Genomic DNA, 19,923 nt, shown 5'->3' on the forward strand with positions numbered 1-19,923 from the left:
AGAGAGAGAGAAAGAGAGTGTGAGGAAAGGAGAGAAACAGAGAGAGAAAAGAAACAGAGAGAAGGAGCGAAAGGGGAGGAAGAGAGAGAGAGAACAGAAAATAATGGAGAGAGAGAGAGACAGAAGAAAGGAGAAGCAGAGATTGAGGGAAAGAAATAGAGAAAGAAAAGGGAGAAAGAGAGGGAGAACGAATGATAGAGAGAGAGAGAGAAAGTAATTGCTAAAGCAGGCATGTGAAGGGTTCTGGAATCAAGGTCAGTTATCTCCGTAGTGACTGGGACTGTGCTGCCACTGAACAGAAGTGTCAGTTTAATTACCTGAAGTCCAGCAGGACCAGAGGAACCCGGGAGGCCACGGATTCCATCATCTCCTTTCTGACCACGCATTCCCTGATAACCTCTTGGACCCGGCTCACCATCAGTACCCTGCACAGACAAACAAAACACAGTTACTCAGCACAGGGCAGCGGGTAAAGACAGAGATACAGGTCTTATAATGTTTGGTGGTTATCAGAAGTTTTCAAATGATCACATTGTGAGACACAGATGTTGGAGCTTTCCATGAATCTCATGTACTGTGTGCAAATTGACATTGTTACCCAGTACCCCTACCTGCTGTGTGAGCTGTGTAACACTCTGGATATACATGTACAAATCTGCATGGCAATATGGTTCCTAACTCTTTAAATAATACAACACCTCGAGATGTCACTAAATCACATTGCAACTGAAACGCTGGATAGACAGATATGTCGACAAGAGACAGTTGTTTACAACATGACTTTGACTTTTGAGTCTGGCCCAAATCTATCACTCAAAATCTCAACAGAGATCACAACCGAACAAGTGATGCCATAAAAGACCACATTCCGCGATCTTTCCCTCCTGTTCCACAGCTAAGGCTGGACGATTTTCACCCTCTGCCTCACTTTTTCTCTCTCCCTCTGTCTCGCTTTCTCTCCCTCTCTCTGTCTCGCTTTCTCTCCCTCTCTCTGTCTCGCTTTCTCTCCCTCTCTCTGTCTCGCTTTCTCTCCCTCTCTCTGTCTCGCTTTCTCTCTCTCCCTCTGTCTCGCTTTCTCTCTCTCCCTCTGTCTCACTTTCTCTCTCTCCCTCTGTCTCGCTTTCTCTCTCTCTCTCTGTCTCGCTTTCTCTCCCTCTCTCTGTCTCGCTTTCTCTCTCTCTCCCTGTCTCGCTTTCTCTCTCTCCCTCTGTCTCGCTTTCTCTCCCTCTCTCTGTCTCGCTTTCTCTCTCTCCCTCTGTCTCGCTTTCTCTCTCTTCCTCTGTCTCACTTTCTCTCTCTCTCCCTGTCTCGCTTTCTCTCCCTCTCTCTGTCTCGCTTTCTCTCTCTCTCTCTGTCTCACTTTCTCTCTCTCTCTCTGTCTCACTTTCTCTCTCTCTCTCTGTCTCACTTTCTCTCTCTCTGTCTCACTTTCTCTCTCTCTCTCTGTCTCGCTTTCTCTCTCTCTCTCTGTCTCACTTTCTCTCTCTCTCTCTCTGTCTCACTCAATGCAAAGACTGTACCTCTACCTCTTAGCTCCAATATGTGGTGCGCCTCAGAAACACTGAACCCCATGTCACACAGGGTCTGTGCTCTGTGTCAGTCTCCATGGGGTGCAGAAGAACATTACACACTTTTCTAAACCCTTACACTTGAGTGGCAAAGATTCTGTCTGAGCTGTGACTCAGAGGTAAATGAATTCAGTCACTGACACTGCCCTGGGTCACTTTGGAAGGAGTAACTAGAATACAGAGTACTGGGCTAATGGTAAGTTGCTTGGTAATGTGGATGAGCAGACAGACCTCAGTGTCCATGTGCACAGATCCCTGAAAGTTGGCACCCAGGTTGATAGGGTTGTTAAGAAGGTGTACGGTGTGTTAGCTTTTATTGGTAGAGGGACTGGGTTTTGGAGCCATGAGGTCATGTTGCAGCTGTACAAAACTCTGGTGCGGCTGCATTATAGGGAGGATGTGGGAGCATTGGAAAGAATGCAGAAGAGATTTACCAGGATGTTGCCTGGTATGGTGGGAAAGTCTTATGAGGAAAGGTTGAGGGACTTGAGGCTGTTTTTGTTAGAGAGAAGAAGGTTAAGAGGCGACTTAATAGAGGCATACAAGATGATCAGATTAGATAGGGTGGACAGTGAGAGCCTTTTTCCTCGGCTGGAGATGGCTAGCACGAAGGGACATAGCTTTAAACTGAGGGATGATAGATATAGGACAGATGTCAGAGGTAAGTTCTCTACTCAGAGAGTAGTAAGGGCGTGGAATGTCCTGCCTGCAACGGTAGTGGATTCACCAACATTAAGAGCTCTTAAATGGTCATTGGATTTATATATAGATGATATTGGAATAATGTAGGTTAGATGGGCTTTAGATTGGTTTCACAGGTCGCCGCTATATCGAGGGCCGAAGGGCCTGTACTGCACTGTAATGTTCTATGTTCTATCTTCTGTGGTCAAACTGGGAAACGTTAAGCACCATGGACAGCTCCATGATCTGTCCAAGTCCATTCAGCTTCATCTCCAAACAGATCTCGAACGCCTGACCCTCCAAAGCAAGGTCTGAGTGGAAGAGGGTCACAACTGACTGGAAATCAGTTTGACCTATTACTTTTGAGACACTATCCTGGGAAATACTGAGTTGAATCTTAATGTCAACCTCTGCCACTACCCCGACTTTATTCGTCTCTATCAACTCATGACAGAACTCAGATCTGTTGTTCTGATCTTTCATCTTGACCTCAATACACTCCCACAGCAGTGCGCTATTGGGTCATTACATGGTGTATATAAATGAACGTGCAATGATAATATCGAATGACCCTAAACCAAAGGCAGGGTGAAGAAATGCAACTGATACTTACAATGGGACCCGGATGTCCTATTGGGCCCTGTATTCCGAGGGGCCCTGGGGGACCCTGTAATGGAAGAGAAGAAAAAAAAATGATGACGCATTTACAATGAGACGGATTCGTGCTAAATTGGAATCGATCCTTTAGACCCTCATGTTGCCTCAGATTAATACAACCGTGACTGCAGCTGGATTGGCCTCAACGCAAAAATCCAGCTGGTGTGGGGAAGGAATGGCTGTTCCCCACACGGAGCTGATTCAGGATCCACTCTGTTATGGAGGGAAAACTGAGTGGTTCCAACATTACGACTCGCAGTGGGGCTGTGGCCAATCCCAAAGGGTTATTGATGATGGTGGATCTTTTTAAAAACTCAGATGGTCTGTAAATGTGGGCAGAATAGCTCCCCCTCACCTTATTTCTTATAATATCTAAATCTAAATGGAATATATTTCCATATATGTATATAAATAAATATCATAGTGTCTCTACAGTGCAGAAGAGGCCATTTGGCCCATTGCATCTGCACAGAGTCTCTGACAGAGCATCTTATCCAGGCCTTCTCCCCTGCCCTATCCTTGTAATTCCACACATTTAGTATGGCTAATCCATCCAACCTACACATCTTGGGACACGAAGAGGCAATTTAGCATGGCCAATCCACCCCATCTGCCCATCGTTGGAGAAACTGAGGGGCAATTTACCATGGCCAATCCACCTAACCAGCGCATCAAGCAGGTCTCATCCAACTTAACTTACATATCTTTAGACACTAAGGGGCAATTTAGCTTGGCCAATCCACCTAACCTGCACATCTCTGTGGGAGATGTGGGAGGAAACCTGGGCGCCCAGAGGAAACCCACGCAGACACAGGGAGAACGTGCAAACTCCACACGAACAGTCACCCAAAGCCAGGTCTGAACACAAGTCCCTGCCACTATGATGGATGTGCTACCCACTGTGCCACCCTATATATGACAAATATATACATATATAGAGCAAAGAAAAGAACAAAGAAAATTACAGCATAGAAACAGGCCCTTCAGCCCTCCAAGCCTGCACCAATCATGCTGCCCAACTGAACTAAAACCCCCTACCCTTCTGGGGACCACATCCCTCTATTCCCATCCTATTCATGTACTTGTCAAGGTGCCCCTTAAAATTCATTAACGTATCCGCTTCCCCCACAGCGAGTTCCAGGCACCCACCACTCTCTGTGTAAAAAAATCTACCTAGTACATCTCCTTTAAACATCGTCCCTCGCACCTTAAACCTGTGCCCACCTAGTAATTGACTCTTCCACCCTGGGAAAAAGCTTCTGACTATCCACTCTGTCCATGCCCCTCATAATCTTGTAGACTTTTATCAGGAATTTTAGACTTTATGTATGCTATATAAAGTCTAAAATATATAATGAATAAGAACTGTATGCACTATATATTATTATATCCACCAATCTCTGTACAGGCAATATCCAGCGATTGTGCTCTATTGGAAAAAATACAGGCAGAAAGAAAAACAGTGATTGGTTGTTCTGTGATCAACGAGGACAGCTAGACTGGATTGAGGGGGATTTATCCTTTTTCCTCAAAAGGCGATATGGGATCTTTGACTTTGAGCTGATCCATTGGAACCAGGTAATGGGATCTTTGGTGATGAACGGACTGGAGCTAATTCTGAACACAGTGTGATATTCCCTTCACCGAGAGCGCACGCGAGTTGGTTGGGATCTTCACTCACCGACTCTCCTTTGTCGCCTTTGCTGCCTTTTTGTCCCGGTTTTCCTAGGTCTCCCTGTAAAGCAGAAACGTTAGGAGAAAGGAGAAAGCAAACACAAACTATCCAGACACTTTTTCACCCTCTCCGTCACCCCTCCCACTCCCCTGAGACCCTCAGACTCCAGGCTCATTCCTCATCACCCATCTCACAAACGCTTCATTATATGTGACAGGCCTATGTTCCACCCAACACCAGATCCATTTGCCCAGTTGCTGGGAGATTGAAACAGTAAGTCATCTGCAGGGGTGCGGGGGTGTGTGGAAATGGTCAATATTGTTCAAAAGGTGGACAATTAGGCTCCGCAATGAAATATAACTTCTTTTTTAATTCATTCGTGGGACAGAAGTATCTCTGGCTGGCCAGCATCTATCGCTCACCCCTACTTGTTGCCCTTACCCAGTCTGGCCTACATGTGACTCCAGAGCCACAGCAATGTGGTTGACTCTCAACTGCGCTCTAAAGGCAACTAGGGATGGGCAATAAATACTGGCCCAGCCAGCGACACCCATGAGTGAAAAACAACAGCGGTGGAGTGTGTGGAAATGAATGACAAACAGATAGCAGGGAGCCTGTGCCCCACAGCACAGACTTTCAAGATTGTTAAAGCTCTCAATCTTGCCAGATTTGATTTGATTTGATTTATTATTGTCACATGTATTAGTATACGGTGAAAAATATTGTTTTTTGTGCGCTATGTAGACAAAGCATACCGTTCATAGAGAAGGGAAGGAGAGGGTGCAGAATATGGTGTTACAGTCTGAGCTAGGGATTTGATTTATTATTGTCGCATGTATTGGGATACAGTGAAAAGTATTGTTTCTTGAGCGCTATACAGACAAAACATACCATTCATAGAGAGGGAAAGGAGAGAGTGCGGAATGTAGTGTTACAGTCATAGCTACAGAATGATCAGCTTAATGCGAGGTAGGTCCATTCAAAAGTCTGACAGCAGCAGAGAAGTTGTTGTTCTTGAGTCGGTTGGTATGTGAGTGCAGACTTTTGTATCTTGTTCCTGACAGAAGAAGGTGGAAGGGACTATGTCTGGGGTGTGTAGGGTCCTTAATTATGCTGGCAGCTTTTCTAAAGCAGTGGGAAGTGTAAGCAGAGTCAATGAACGGGAGGCTGGTTTGAGTGATGGACTGGGATTTTGTAGTTCCTTGCGGCCTTGGACAGAACTGGAGCCATACCAAGCTGTGACACATCCAGAAATAATGCTTTCTATGGTGCATCTGTAAAAGTTGGAGAGAGCTGGAAAGGACATGCCAAATTTTCTTAGTGTCCTGAGAAAATAGAGGCGTTGGTGGGCTTTCTTAACTATGAATGGAGATGCCAGTGTTGGACTCGGGGTGGGTACAATCAGAAGTCTCACAACACCAGGTTAAAGTCCAACAGGTTTATTTGGAATCACAAGCTTTTGGAACACTGCTCCTACCTCAGGCGAGTTCCCTGACGAAGGGGCAGTGCTCTGAAAGCTCGTGATTCCAAATAAACCTGTTGGACTTTAACCTGGTGTTGTGAGACTGCTTTCCTAACTGTAGCGCCAGCATGGAAGGACCAAGACAGGTTGTTGTTGATCTGGACACCTAAAAATGTGACTAGATGTGACTGTGCAGTACGTTGGACACACTGGGCTTTTTAAGACTCTAAATCTCACTTGAATTGGGAAATCTCAATATCAAGTAGCATCTAGCAAGGAAATACATATTTTTTCATTTGAACGAGGATGACTCTCTGCTTGTTGCGGGATCAAAGTTTCTCAAAGCAAATCTGCCACCTCTCTGTCAGCAGGTTCCAGTTACCCAGAGGAGGGCTTGAACCTTCTGCAACTTGGCAGGTGGCCAGGATTCAAGCAAAGGCTGCTTCCATTAGAGACGCTTCTTTGCGCCGTGGGTGGGAATGTCACCAAGATAACGGTGGTTACACATAGTCTAGCCTCATACGTCGTCTGGTCCAAGGTCTCTCTCCCGCAGCCAATATGTGATGCAAGTGGGATGGGTAACAGCCCTTAACTTCACCTGGGAACCAGGACAGAACAGGAACGGCAAACTGGAGCACGAAGATCCTTCTGCCACTACTTTCTAAGTGGGTGTCTCGCCCACTGGTGCCAACCGTGATGGGCTTTTGCGATCTCTCTCTGCCAGAACCCTGACCTCGTTACAAATTAATCTGCTGTTTTCCGAACAGTCTAATACAATTCTAACCAAATAATGTTGTCTTACCAACAACACTACCTTTCAAAAGTGCAAACCAGCCTCCCACCCACTGACTCTGTCTACGCTTCCCGCTGCCTCGGGAAAAGCAGCCAGCATAATTAAGGACCCCGCGTTACTCGGACATTCTCGCTTCCATCTTCTTCTGTCGGGAAACAGATACAAAAGTCTGAGGACACGTACCAACTACCAAGTGTAGTCGGAGTCAATGGATGGGAGGCTGGTTTGCGTGATGGACTGGGCTTCGTTCACGACCCTTTGTAGTTTTTTGTGTCTGAGGTCAACTTCCCTACTTTTCTAACAGGAGGAGGGGGGGGTGACATCTCCGTTGAAAGACAATGCTTCCAACAGTGCTGCACTCCCTCAGCACTCCTGAGACAGCGTCAGCCCCGAAATTGTGCTCCAATCTTTCAGTGGCACTTGAACCCTCAACCTTTCACCAAGAAGTGAAAATGTGACCAATCAGGGACTGGGCGGTTAAACTGGACTCAAGAACAGCTTCTTCCCTGCTGCTGTCAGACTTTTGAATGGACCTACCTTGCATTAAGTTGATTCTTTCTCTACATCCTAGCTATGACTGTAACACTACATTCTGCACTCTCTCCTTTCCTTCTCTATGAACGGTATGCATTGTCTGTATAGCGCGCAAGAAACAATACTTTTCACGGTATCCCGATACATTATGCCACACTGATAAATCTAATCAAAATCAAATCAAGTTAAACCTACCCTAGTATGACAACTCCACTTTGGAGAATAAGCCACTTTAGTGTACAGACTGCTCGTATTTCATTCAGGTGGTTTTGTAAGCTTATAAACGCACATCAGAGGCAGCAGTGAATGGGTTGCTATTTATCACAGGCCACTTACACTGTTAATTCAGGGGGAGCCTGTTCTGCTGACTTTCACTGTGTGAGAAACGCGTGACTTCAGTGAGTCATGGCCAAGATTACAGATCCACTCGGATGGGGTGTAAACCACAAGCGTTAATCATTTCAGTTGAATGGTCTATTTCTGTACTGTATATTCAACATAACTTAATGGAACTAAGTTTAACATTAATAAAGCTTGTCAAAGCAAGACATTCTGAACCATGTAAGATTCCACAAACGTCTCTTAAAGTAAACGTACAGCTTGTGTTGACCTGGCAGTGCTTTGTAACATTAGGAAATCATTTGATGGTCCAAAGATGTGTAGGTTAGGTGGATTGGCCATGCTAAATTGCCCCTTGGTGTCCAAAGATGTGCAGGTTAGGTGGATTGGCCATGCTAAATTGCCCCTTGGTGTCCAAAGATGTGCAGGTTAGGTGGATTGGCCATGCTAAATTGCCCCTTGGTGTCCAAAGATGTGCAGGTTAGGTGGATTGGCAATGCTAAATTGCCCCTTGGTGTTCAAAGATGTGCGGGTTAGGTGGATTGGCCATGCTAAATTGCCCCTTGGTGTCCAAAGATGTGTGGGTGAGGTGGATTGGTCATGCTAAATTGCCCCTTGGTGTCCAAAGATGTGCAGGTTAGGTGGATTGGCCATGCTAAATTGCCCCTTGGTGTTCAAAGATGTGCGGGTTAGGTGGATTGGCCATGCTAAATTGCCCCTTGGTGTCCAAAGATGTGTGGGTGAGGTGGATTGGTCATGCTAAATTGCCCCTTAGTGTTCAAAGATGTGCAGGTTAGGTGGATTGGCTATGCTAAATTGTCCCTTAGTGTCGGGGGATTAGCAGGGTAAATGCTTGGGGTTATGGGGATAGGATTGTGGTTGGTGTAGACTCGATGGGCTGAATGGCCTCCTTCTGCACTGCAGGGATTCTGTGATAAAAGTCTGTAGACTTTGGAAGGGACAAAATAAGGTGTTGGTTTTAACTCTGTGCAGCTAGATGGATTTTGGATGAGTTAAAGTCTCGTCCGATGTTTCCCACTTAGAGAGAAAATGAAACACTCTGGCTGGAATCTTCCGCCTGTTCAGGCTGGTGGGATTTTCCAGTCCCGCTGCAGTGATTGGAGACTTGGCTGAGCGCCAAATTCTCTGTCCTTGTTTGTGGTGGTGGCAGGGTCTGAAGTATTCTGCCCGCTGTCTGCTCAATCACATAGTTAAGGTTTGTAAATATCAATGACATTGTTATGGGAAATGGGTCTTCTAAATATATATAAATAGGGGATAGCTGGGACACTGGGTGGGACGTGAGGAGTGTTGACTCTGAACAAAATCACTAAACCCTCTCAGCAAGGAAAGATTTGTATCTTAGTTTTACATACAGGTGCAGCAGGTAGTAAAAAAAGACAATGATATGTTGGCCTTTATAGTGAGAGGATTTGAGTATAGGAATAGGGATGTCTTGATGCAATTATACAGAGTGTTAGTGAGGCCACACCTGGAATGTTGTGTGCAGTTTTGGTCACCTTATCCGAGGAAGGACGTTCTTGCTCTAGAATGAGTGTTGAGAAGGTTTACCAGACCTATTCCGGGGATGGTGGGATTGATGTATGAGAGATTAGAAATCATAGAAACCTTACAGTGCTGAAGGAGGCCGTTCAGCCCATCGAGTCTGCACCAACAGCAACCCTACCCAGTCCCTTTACCCGTAATCCCACACACTTAGCCCGCTAATCCCTCTAGCCTATACTAGTGGGATTAGTGGGACACTAAGGGGCAATTTAGCATGGACAATGCACCCTAACCTGCATGTCTTTGGACTAAAGGAAGGAAACTGGAGAACCCGGAGGAAACCCACGCAGGGAGAACGTGCAGACTCTGCACAGACAGTGACCCAAGTCGGGAATTGAACCCGGGTCCCTGCAACTGTGAGGCAGCAGTGCTAACCGCTGTGCCACCATGCCGCAAAACACGGAATGATTGGGATGGGTAATATAAACACCTTTAAGGGGAAGCTAGGAGCCGATTAAGTTGATTAGGATTGTATTCGCTGGAGTTCAGAAGGACGAGGTGGGGGGGACCTCATAGAGACCTATAACATTCTAACAGGACTCACGCAGGGAGGATGTTCCCGATGGTGGGGGTGTTCAGAACCAGAAGTCACAGTCTGACGATACAGGGTAGACCGTTTAGGACAGAGGTGAGGAGAGCTTTCTTCACCCAGAGAGTGGTCAGCGCTGGAATTTGTAACCACAGAAAACAGTTGAGGCCAAAATATTGAATGTCATCAGGAAAAGAACTGAGGTGAGGAGAAATTTCTTCACCCAGAGAGTGGCGAGTGTGTGAAATTCACTCCCACAGACTGCAGTTGAAGTGATTTCAAGAAGAAATTAGACATAACTCTTGGGGGTGAAAGGGATCAAGGGGTATGGGGGGGAAGGGTCAGGAGATTGAATTGGATGATCAGCCGTGATCACAATGAATAGCGGAACAGACTTGAAGGGCTGAATGGCCTACTCTTACTCCCATTATCTTTGTAGCTATCCTATTAAGGATGTGGAGATGTCGGCGTTGGACTGGGGTAAACACAGTAAGAAGTCTCTCAGCACCAGGTTAAAGTCCAACCAGTTTATTTGATAGTAAACCCACAAGCTTTCGGTGTTTGCCCCTTCGTCAGGTGAGTGGAGAGTTCTGGTCTCAAACAGAGCGTATAAAGGCACACACAGAATACTGATCAGAATGTGAGTCTTTACAGCTAACCTGCTATTCAAGTCTTAAAGGTGCAGACAATGTGGGTGGAGATAGCATTAGGCACAGGTTAAAGAGATGTGTATAGTCTCCAAACAGGACAGTAAATGAGATTTTGCAAGTTCAGGCAAGTCACAGGGGTTACAGATAGTGTGACATGAACCCAAGATCCCAGTTGAGACCGTCCTCATGTGTGCGGAACTTGGCTATCAGTCTCTGCTCAGCGACTCTGCGTTGTTGTGTGTCGTGAAGGCCGCCTTGGAGAACGCTTACCCAAAGATCAGAGGCTGAATGCCCGTGACCGCTGAAGTGTTCGCCAACAGGAAGTGAACAGTCTTGCCTGGTGATTATCGAGCGATGTTCATTCATCCGTTGCTATGACAGCAGTCACGGGCATTCGGCCTCTGATCTTGGGGTAAGCATTCTCCAAGGCGGCCTTCACGACACATGACAATGCAGAGTCGCTGAGCAGAGACTGATAGCCAAGTTCCGCACACATGAGGACGGCCTCAACCGGGATCTTGGGTTCGTGTCGCACTATCTGTAACCCCCGTGACTTGCCTGAACTTGTAAAATCTCATTTACTGTCCTGTCTGGAGACTATACACATCTCTTTAACCTGTGCCTAATACCATCTCCACGCACATTGTCTGCACCTTTAAGACTTGAATAGCAGGTTAGCTGTAAAGACTCGCATTCTAATCAGTATTCTGTAAACTGTGTGTGCTTTTTATACGCCCTGTTTGAGACCAGAACTCTCCACTCACCTGACGAAGGGGCAAACACCAAAAACTTGTGGGTTTACCATCAAATAAACTGGTTGGACTTTAACCTGGTGCTGAGAGACTTCTTACTGTGCCCATCCTATTAACACAGTGGAAGGAATAAATACAAGCTGGTGCCTAATAAACCCAATAAGAAGCGGAGGAGGAAATTCTTTGCGCAGAGAAAGGGGAGAATGTGGTGGGATTTGCCCCAGACAACAGGTGAGTAACACAGATACCTTTAAGGGGAAGCTAGATTGGGCGGTTGGGGGTGGGGGGGGGGGAGGAGTAGATGGACACGCTGACGGGGCACATTGAAGAGGGATAGGAGAAGGCTTGCATGAGGCATGAATGCCAGCGCAGACCAGCTGGGCTGAATGGCCTGTTTCTGTGCCATAAGCTCCGTCTAATAAATCGAACACCCACTATCCCGGCGGCGCACAGCCAAGCAATCTGTAATTTGTTTGAGAAAAGCTCGACAGATGCTCAAATACTAATATTTAGTTAAAAGGGATTAAATTAGCTTGGTTAATACTGAGCAGCTGAACCCAGAGGTATTGATTGTGGTCAAGTTAAATTCCATGTTAGAAAACAGGGAAAAGCAGAAACAGAACAGCACCATCAGTCAGAGGATGATGGTTGACAACAACCTTATCACATATTTGGATCGAAAAGATCCCAACGTCTTCACGGCATGTCTGGGGAGAGCAAGATCATCCTCACTTAACAGAAACAATACGCAGGATTTTATAGCCTCGTTCATCCTGAAGCTGTAAAATCCCACCCGAGCCCATTTACTAAATTCTCCCTCAGTGTACCCGAACAGGCACCGGAGTGTGGCGACCAGGGGATTTTCACAGTAACTTCATTGCAGTGTTAATGTAAGCCTACTTGTCACACTAATAAACAAACTTTAAAGAAACATAATTATTGGTGGGGCAGACTCGAAGGGCCGAATGGCCTACTCCCTGCTTCTACTTTCTATGGCTGGAACTTAACTGTCCCGTCCTCCTCTGGAATCGGAGCAGGCGAGGAGCGGAGCATGGAAAGGTCCATTGATTTGATTTGATTTACTATTGTCACGTGTATTAACATACAGTGAGTCTGTATAGTGCGCTAGAGACAATACTTTTCACTATATGTTAACACATATGACAATAATAAATCCAATCAAATCAATGGATCTTTCTATGCTCCGCTCCTCGCCTGCTCCGATTCCCGTGGTGAAATTCCAGCTATAGAAAATAGAGACAGGAGCAGGCCATTTGGCCCTTCGAGTCTGCCCCACCATTCATTGAGTTTCTTTAAAGTTTGTTTATTAGTGTGACAAGTAGGCTTACATTAACACTGCAATGAAGTTAGGGTGAAAATCCCCTAGTCACCACACTCCGGCACCTGTTCGGGTACACCGAGGGAGAATTTAGCACGGCCAATGCATCCTAACCAGCACGTCTTCCGACTGTGGGAGGAGAGAATGTGCAAACTCTACGCAGTGACCCAAGCTGGGAATCGAACCCGGGTCCCTGGCACTGTGAGGTAGCAGCGCTAACCACTGTGCTGCTGTATCCCAATATATTTGATAATAATTAATCAAATTAAATTCTCAAGGACTTTATTTGTTCTTGCCATGTGGTAACTCCATTACACCCCCCGCACACTGGTCAAAACAGAGCCTCAAGTGCCCTTATCTGCTGAACCTCCCCCCCAGTTCCTGACTAGCCAATCACAGCAATCTGCTGGGATGGTCAATCGGGGAGTAGGGGGTGTGGTGGGGGTTGGGTGCAGGAGATGGGAACCAACCGGGGCTGTGAAAAACCGTTTAGGTTTCCTAACAGTGTTTAGGAAGAGAGCCCTGGAATAGTTGTATCTGGAGGTGTGAAAAAGCACCAAAGTGACTGATTAACTGAGGCAGGCCATTAAGTGTCTGTAAGTGGATGGGAAATCTACTAAGTGGATGATAACCGCATACAATCGATGGCAATAAAATTCGAAGTAGTCGATTTGGGTCGACAGTCACTGTTTCTCCTTTAATCTTCCAAGTCCATGATGTCTTGGACTGGGGTGGGCACAGTCAGAAGTCTCACAACACCAGGATTAAAGTCCAACAGGTTTATTTAGAATCACGGGTCTTCGGGGCTGCTCCGAAATTGGAATGTCAACTATGGCTGGAATGCGAGACTTTGCTGGTTCCTGTACCTATAAAGAATTAATTACCTGTAGACTCGCATTCCAACCATACTTCACATTCCAATCGGTAATTATCTTGCAATTGTGCCTCTGTCTATATATGCCAAGTTTGTGAAAACTACCTCTCCACTCACCTGACGAAGGAGCAGCCCTCCGAAAGCTCGTGATTCCAAATAAATCTGTTGGACTTTAACCTGATGATGTGAGACTTCTTGCTGTAATCTTTCAAGGGGATATGGGGAACGGGTGGGAAGGTGGATTTGAGACCAGGGAGAGATCAGCCACAATCTGATTGAATGACGGAGTAGGCTCAGAGGGCTGAATTTGCCGACTTCTGCTCCTAATTCCAATGTTTCTAACACTTGCTATTCAGCCCAAATTTCCCGTCCGAAGGGCGCACACGTTTGGTGTTTAGTTTTTCACTTGTGCACCGATTAGTCAGCTAATCGACTATGAACCCCAGATCCAGCCGTAGGCTTTTCCCAAAGTTAGAATGATTAAGATTCGGATGGACTGACCAAACATTGTCAAAGTTTGCTCAGCAGTGTGACCACAAATTAAATTGTGGGCCCCCGGACTTCTGAAGACGAGAGCTGGCCTCCGGGGCTGTACTCCTTTTGTTGGCCATGTTTGTAACTGCAGAATGGGTCAAGCCAACACATGAATTAGTGCGTGTCGACACAGCCGTACATGGGGCAATAGAGCCAGTGAGTCTAACCAAGAAATAGTCATTCTAACTTTCAAAGGGTTCTTTTTCCTTTCCTTTTGATCTTGGAGATGAAGGCAGGCAGGAAAATAAAGGATTTGATTTGATTTATTATTGTCACATATATCGGGAAAAAGTGAAAAGTATTGTTTCTTGTGCGCTATACTGACAGAGCATGCCGTTCATAGAGACGGAAAGGAGAGAGTGCAGAATGTAGTGTTACAGTCATAGCTCGGGTGTAGAGAAAGATCAACTTAATGCAAAGAAAGGTCCATTGAAAAGCCTGACGGCAGCAGGGAAGAAGATTTTCTTGAATCAGTTGGTACGTGACCTCAGATTTTTGTACCATTTTCCCGATGAAGAAGGTGGAAGAGAGAATATCCGGGGTGCGTGGGATCCTTAATTATGCTGGCTGCTTTTCCAAGGCAGCGGGAAGTGTAGACGGAGTCAATGGATGGGAGGCTGGTTTGTGTGATGGACTTGGGTTCGTTCACAACCCTTTGTAGTTCCTTGCAGTCTTGGGCAGAGCAGGAGCCCATACCAAACTGTGATACAACCAGAAAGAATGCTTTCTAAGGCGCATCTGTAAAAGCTGATGAGAATCGTAGCTGACATGCCAAATTTCCTTAGCCTATTGAGAAAGTAGAGGCGTTGGTGGGCTTTCTTAACTAAAGTGTCGGGATGGGGGGGATACCAGGGTAGGATGTTGGTGATCTAGACACTTAGAAAGCTGGAAACTATTTCTAGTTAGCTTGGCAGGGAAATGAAATGAAATTCCTCCTGGCAGTTTTATGTCTGATGATCCAGGAGAGGCTGGTAACGCACTTGCAGACAGGACTGGCAAGCGGTGAAGGAACAACTTCAGACAGCCAGCACATAAGGTGGGCAGCAACCCTGAACGTTCTTACAAAGCAGTCAAGTTGAACAGGCGTTAGTGCAGAGAGAGACACATTGTAGTTCGCAGCTGTGTTTCTGATCTCTCACTAACAACTAGCTCCAGTCAAGCAGGCTCGGAGTTTAACTCGCATCGCAACATCCAGCTGTTCCACCTGAGAAATTCTGCCTTTACCGTTTAATAATGGCTCAAAGTGAAATGGAAGCTGCCCCCAGACTGAGGGTGGGCAGAGGAGAGAAGGATGGAGAGAGGGAAGGACAGAAGAGGGAGGGAGAAGAGAGAGAGAGTCAGAGATAGAGAGAAGCTCACACCACTAACACATAGGAACATAAGAACTAGGAGCAGGAGTAGGCCATCTGGCCCCTCGAGCCTGCTCCACCATTCAATAAGATCATGGCTGATCTTCTCGTGGACTCAGCTCCACTTACCCGCCCGATCACCCTAACCCTTAATTCTTTTACTGTTCAAAAATGTATCCATCCTTGCCTTAAAAACATTCAATGAGGCAGCCTCAACTGCTTCACTGGGCATCAGTTGAGATTTTCCAGTCCTGCCCATTGCTGGCATTGCCCCCTCCCACTGAAAATCAGCAGTTGTTTGTCTGGGACTCTGACGGCAGACCCCAACATGGTGGGATCGGAAAATCCGGGACATTACGCAATCATCATAGAATCCTACAGTGCACCCTCACAGAGTCTGCACCGACCACAATCCCACCCAGGCCCTATCGCCATGAATTTACACAAGCTAGTCCCTGTGACACCAAAAGGCAATTTAGCATGGCCAATCCACCTAATCTGTCCATCTTTGGACTGTGGGAGGAGACCGGAGCACCCGGAGTAAATCCATGCAGACACAGGGAGAACATGCAAACTCCACACAGACAATGACACAAGTCAGGAATCGAACCTGGTGGTGTGAGGCAGCAGTGTTAACCACTGTGCCGCTATGCTGTCTCCGAAACAACTCAAACTGCTTGAGGCCATGGCTTTGTAGTAACTTGTTGTGGGAGGGGTGAGAGGGCAAAGGTGGCATTTGTTCTAAAAGTGGCTAGACACTTTAACATCCCATATGCACCATGTGATCTGGAGAACAAGATACTCATCTCACACTCTCAATGATGCACTGAAGTGTTAGCATAGATTAAATGTTCAAGTTATAGAACAGGCTTTCAACACACAGATGAGGAATTCACCAAAAAAATTTGAAGTGCGGAACGAGCATGAAAATGGGGGAGTTTCAGACTTTTTTTAAAGCAAGAGAAAAAAGTCAAATCTTATGACATTTAGAAAAAAAAGCAACAAAGTGTGATTCTCGCCAGTAGGTGGAGTGAACAGCCTATTCGAGCCAGGAAGCCGGCTGCTAACTGCTAGAAGGTGCTATTGGGCATGTGCCCTGATCTCTCAGATCACGGGGTCAAATGTACACATTGAACTGGGAGTGAGTGAGTGACATTGCACTGTCACTCACCCACCACCCCCAAGACATCATCTCCCCGACCTCCCCACCCCAATCATGGCGGATTGCATCCCGAGCTCGCTAGTAATATTCAAATGAGGATTTAAATATTCAAATAAGCGAGGGTGCGAGGCTGATTACGATGGCAAATCGGGGGCCGCCGGTAAGATCGCGAGAGGCGAGAAATCAGACGCAAACTCAGTTTGTCGCCTCTCTCGCAATCTTACCGTGCCGATTGATCGGTGTGACAAGCTGGTAAGACCAGCCCCCTCAGAGTTTAGACCATATTAAGACTACTCCGCGTTGAGGGCTGTGACAGTTTGGTGGTGGTGAAAAGGTGTCGATGGTGGAAGTGAAACGTTTTTGTCACCGTTTTGAGGGGCCCGAGTGTGCTGGTTATCTCACGGCGGGGAAAGTTGGCCCCACACAATCGGGTGGAAAAGGATTATGGGAAAGCCATGGAGCACGACAAACATTTTACCGGGCTTCAGAGAGAAAAAACCCTCTCGTACAGAGTGTTTTGGAAGAGGATTTATCGGAGCAGGTGCTCGCTTATCCTCCCGCAATACGTCTTCTTAGGTTTCCCGCCAATAAATCACACGCTTGTGTCTGTTGTCCGTCCTGGGAAAGGTCGCTAGCTGGAAACCAGGGGCTTATAGATTGAGGGGGACACCACTCTGCTTCAGCCATGGCTGACCAGGGGTCTCTCCCGCGCTCGCCTCCTGCCTGTAGTCAACGCGCTCGCTCCTTTAAGGATTTGTGGTGGAAAGGTCACCTTAAACGGGCCAGCTACCGCAATGACATAGCGTGTTGAAAGCACTATCATAGATACATAGAATCCCGACAGTGCAGAAGGTGACCATTCGGCCCATCAAGTCTGCACTGACAACAATCCCACCCAGGCCCTAACCCCGTGCATTTACCCCAGCTGGTCCCCCTGATACTAAGGGACAATTTAGCATCAACCTAACCCGCACATCTTTCAGACTGTGGGAGGAAATCGGAGCACCAGGAGGAAACCCAGGCAGACACGAGGAGAATGTGCAGCCTCCACACAGACAGTGACCCGAGCCGGGAATTGAACCTGAGTCCCCGGAGCTGTGAGGCTGCAGTGCTAACCCACTGTGCCACCCGAGTTATGAATGTAGCTTCCCTGGCCACCCAGTCCTCCAGTGTGACTCAAACCTGGGTCTTCCTGGCTCAGAGGTTGGGACGCCACCCACTGGGCCACAAGACACCCTCCATTATTGCTGAACAACACTCCATTCATTCACTTTGTTCAAATTCCAGTGAGCAGGCATAGAATAAAAAAATCTCAAACAAGGACAAACTCTAGGCCCCTACCCTGGTCTGGCCTACATGTGACTCCAGAGCCACAGCAATGTGGTTGACTCTCAACTGCCCTCCAAAGGCAACTAGGGATGGGCAATAAATGCCGGCTAACCAGCGTCGCCCAAGTCCCACAGATGATGTAATATTAAAGATATTAAGATGTGGGAGATTGTCAAAAATAAGTCAACACTCCATGGTTGTAGGGGTAATGTGAACACACAGGGACAATCCACTCGACTCCATTCCCCTGGACGGTGTGTTACTGGCACTAAAACATTCCCAGGGCCAACAGATTTCCTCTCCCGTGCTACTAAACACTGCAAAATTACTTTAAGAAGGACTCAGCAGTAGCTGCACATTTTCAGTTCCAACGCCACCCTCTCCTCCTTTTCCTCCTCCTCTGCACCCCCGCACCCCCCTCCACACACACACACACACACACACACACACACACACACACACACACACACACACACACACACACACACACAAAGTGAGCAAGTCTGTACCCGCTGGTACACGAGGGTGGTTTGACTCGGATTGCGTACCAAACTAAATTGCGCTTACCTTGTCCCCATCGTCTCCTGGAGGGCCTGGTGAACCAGTGGGGCCTGGTAAGCCCAGGGGACCCTGGATCCCATCATCGCCTGCGGGGCCCAAGAGGCCTTTGTCACCCTAGAGGTGAAAGAAGACAAGCAACGCGTGAGAGATTTGTTCAGACTTATGTCCAGTGCTTACACACATTGTCTGGGGCGGCACAGTGGTTGGCACTGCTGCCTCATGGCTCCAAGGACCCGGGTTCAATTCCTGACTTGAGTGACTGTGTGGAGTTTGCATGTTTCCTCCGGGTGCTGCAGTTTCCTCCCACAGTCCAGGTTAGGTGGATTGGCCATGCTAAATTGCCCCTTAGTGTCCAATGATGTGCAGGTTAGGTGGATTGGCCATGCTAAATTGTCCCTTAGTATCCAAAATTGTGTAGATTAGGTGGATTGGCCATGCTAAATTGCCCGTTAGTGTCCAAAGTTGTGTAGATTAGGTGGATTGGCCATGGAAAATTGCCCCTTAGTGTCCAAAGATGTGTAGATTAGGTGGATTGGCCATGCTAAATTGCCCCTTAGTGTCCAAAGTTGTGTAGATTAGGTGGATTGGTCATGGAAAATTGCCCCTTAGTGTCCAAAGATGTGTAGATTAGGTGGATTGGCCATGCTAAATTGCCCCTTAGTGTCAGGGGATTTAGCAGGGTAAATATGTGGGGTTGTGCAGATAGGGCGTGGTGGGATTCTGTCGATGCAGACTTGATGGGCTGGATGGTCTCCTTCTGCACCATCAGGATTCTACGATTCTATCTGTGGAAGTCCAGTTCACAGTCAGACAATGTAAACAAGACCCTAACTGAGGCCAATAAAAAGAACGAAAATGTCTTAATAACAAGCTCACATCGTGAACCCGTTAGTAGGGTTCAGGCTGGGAAGAAGAAATAAGGAGGGGGTGCGATTCTCCCACCCTGACACGCTAACGTTTTAGCGTGTGGAGCTGGGAGAATCGCATGTGCGCCGATTTGCGCAGGCATTCCCGACACACACGTATCTCCCCGTGACGGATATCCGGTGCAGTTGAGACCGCACTGCAAACCGGCAGGAAAAGCAGGTAAGTTATTTCAGTGTTGTTTGAATGTAACTTAAATGTCATTATCAGGCCCGGGATTGGATCGTGACCTCTGCATTGCACAGAGTGTGGGAGATTCGAGTCTGAACTCCCAGTTAAACAAAAATCATGATTTACGTCAGTTTTCCCACAAACTCAGCAAGAACTTTCTTGGGAGAGCTGCCAAGATGTCCAAAGTGTGAAATGAGAATTTGCATTCCCACCCTCCCCTTCCACTCCACTCCCAACACAAAAGAAAGTATCCACCGGGATTGGTTTGGTGCAAGAGGCAGGGGGTTAAACTTACCACGGACCCTTTCTCTCCGATGGGGCCAAGGGGTCCTGGACTCCCAGGCCGGCCTGGCAGGCCAATGGCACCAACCGGACCATTCGGCCCACGTTCTCCTGTCGACCCCTGTGCAAAGACAGCGGAAGGTTAGGTCATTCAATGCTGCTGGAGGCTCCCGTCCAATGGGGTTGGCTTTA

General features: G+C 47.1%; 1 protein-coding gene across 1 annotated transcript in view; it reads right to left on the minus strand.

Annotated features, from left to right (window-relative positions):
* The window catches only part of LOC145361085 (uncharacterized), a 266,002-nt gene that overhangs the window by 38,168 nt on the left and 207,911 nt on the right, over positions 1 to 19,923 (minus strand). Inside the window, exons 42-46 of the mRNA XM_080216669.1 lie at positions 19,745 to 19,852; positions 18,361 to 18,468; positions 4,588 to 4,641; positions 2,863 to 2,916; positions 318 to 425 (exon numbers count right to left, since the gene is read on the minus strand). Of these exons, the coding sequence (XP_080072795.1) occupies positions 318 to 425; positions 2,863 to 2,916; positions 4,588 to 4,641; positions 18,361 to 18,468; positions 19,745 to 19,852 (432 nt within the window). The remainder of the gene's footprint in view (positions 1 to 317; positions 426 to 2,862; positions 2,917 to 4,587; positions 4,642 to 18,360; positions 18,469 to 19,744; positions 19,853 to 19,923) is intronic.

The sequence above is a fragment of the Carcharhinus amblyrhynchos genome, chromosome 33, assembly GCF_965287045.1.
Source record: "Carcharhinus amblyrhynchos chromosome 33, sCarAmb.v2.hapA, whole genome shotgun sequence".
Lineage (NCBI taxonomy): Eukaryota > Metazoa > Chordata > Chondrichthyes > Carcharhiniformes > Carcharhinidae > Carcharhinus > Carcharhinus amblyrhynchos.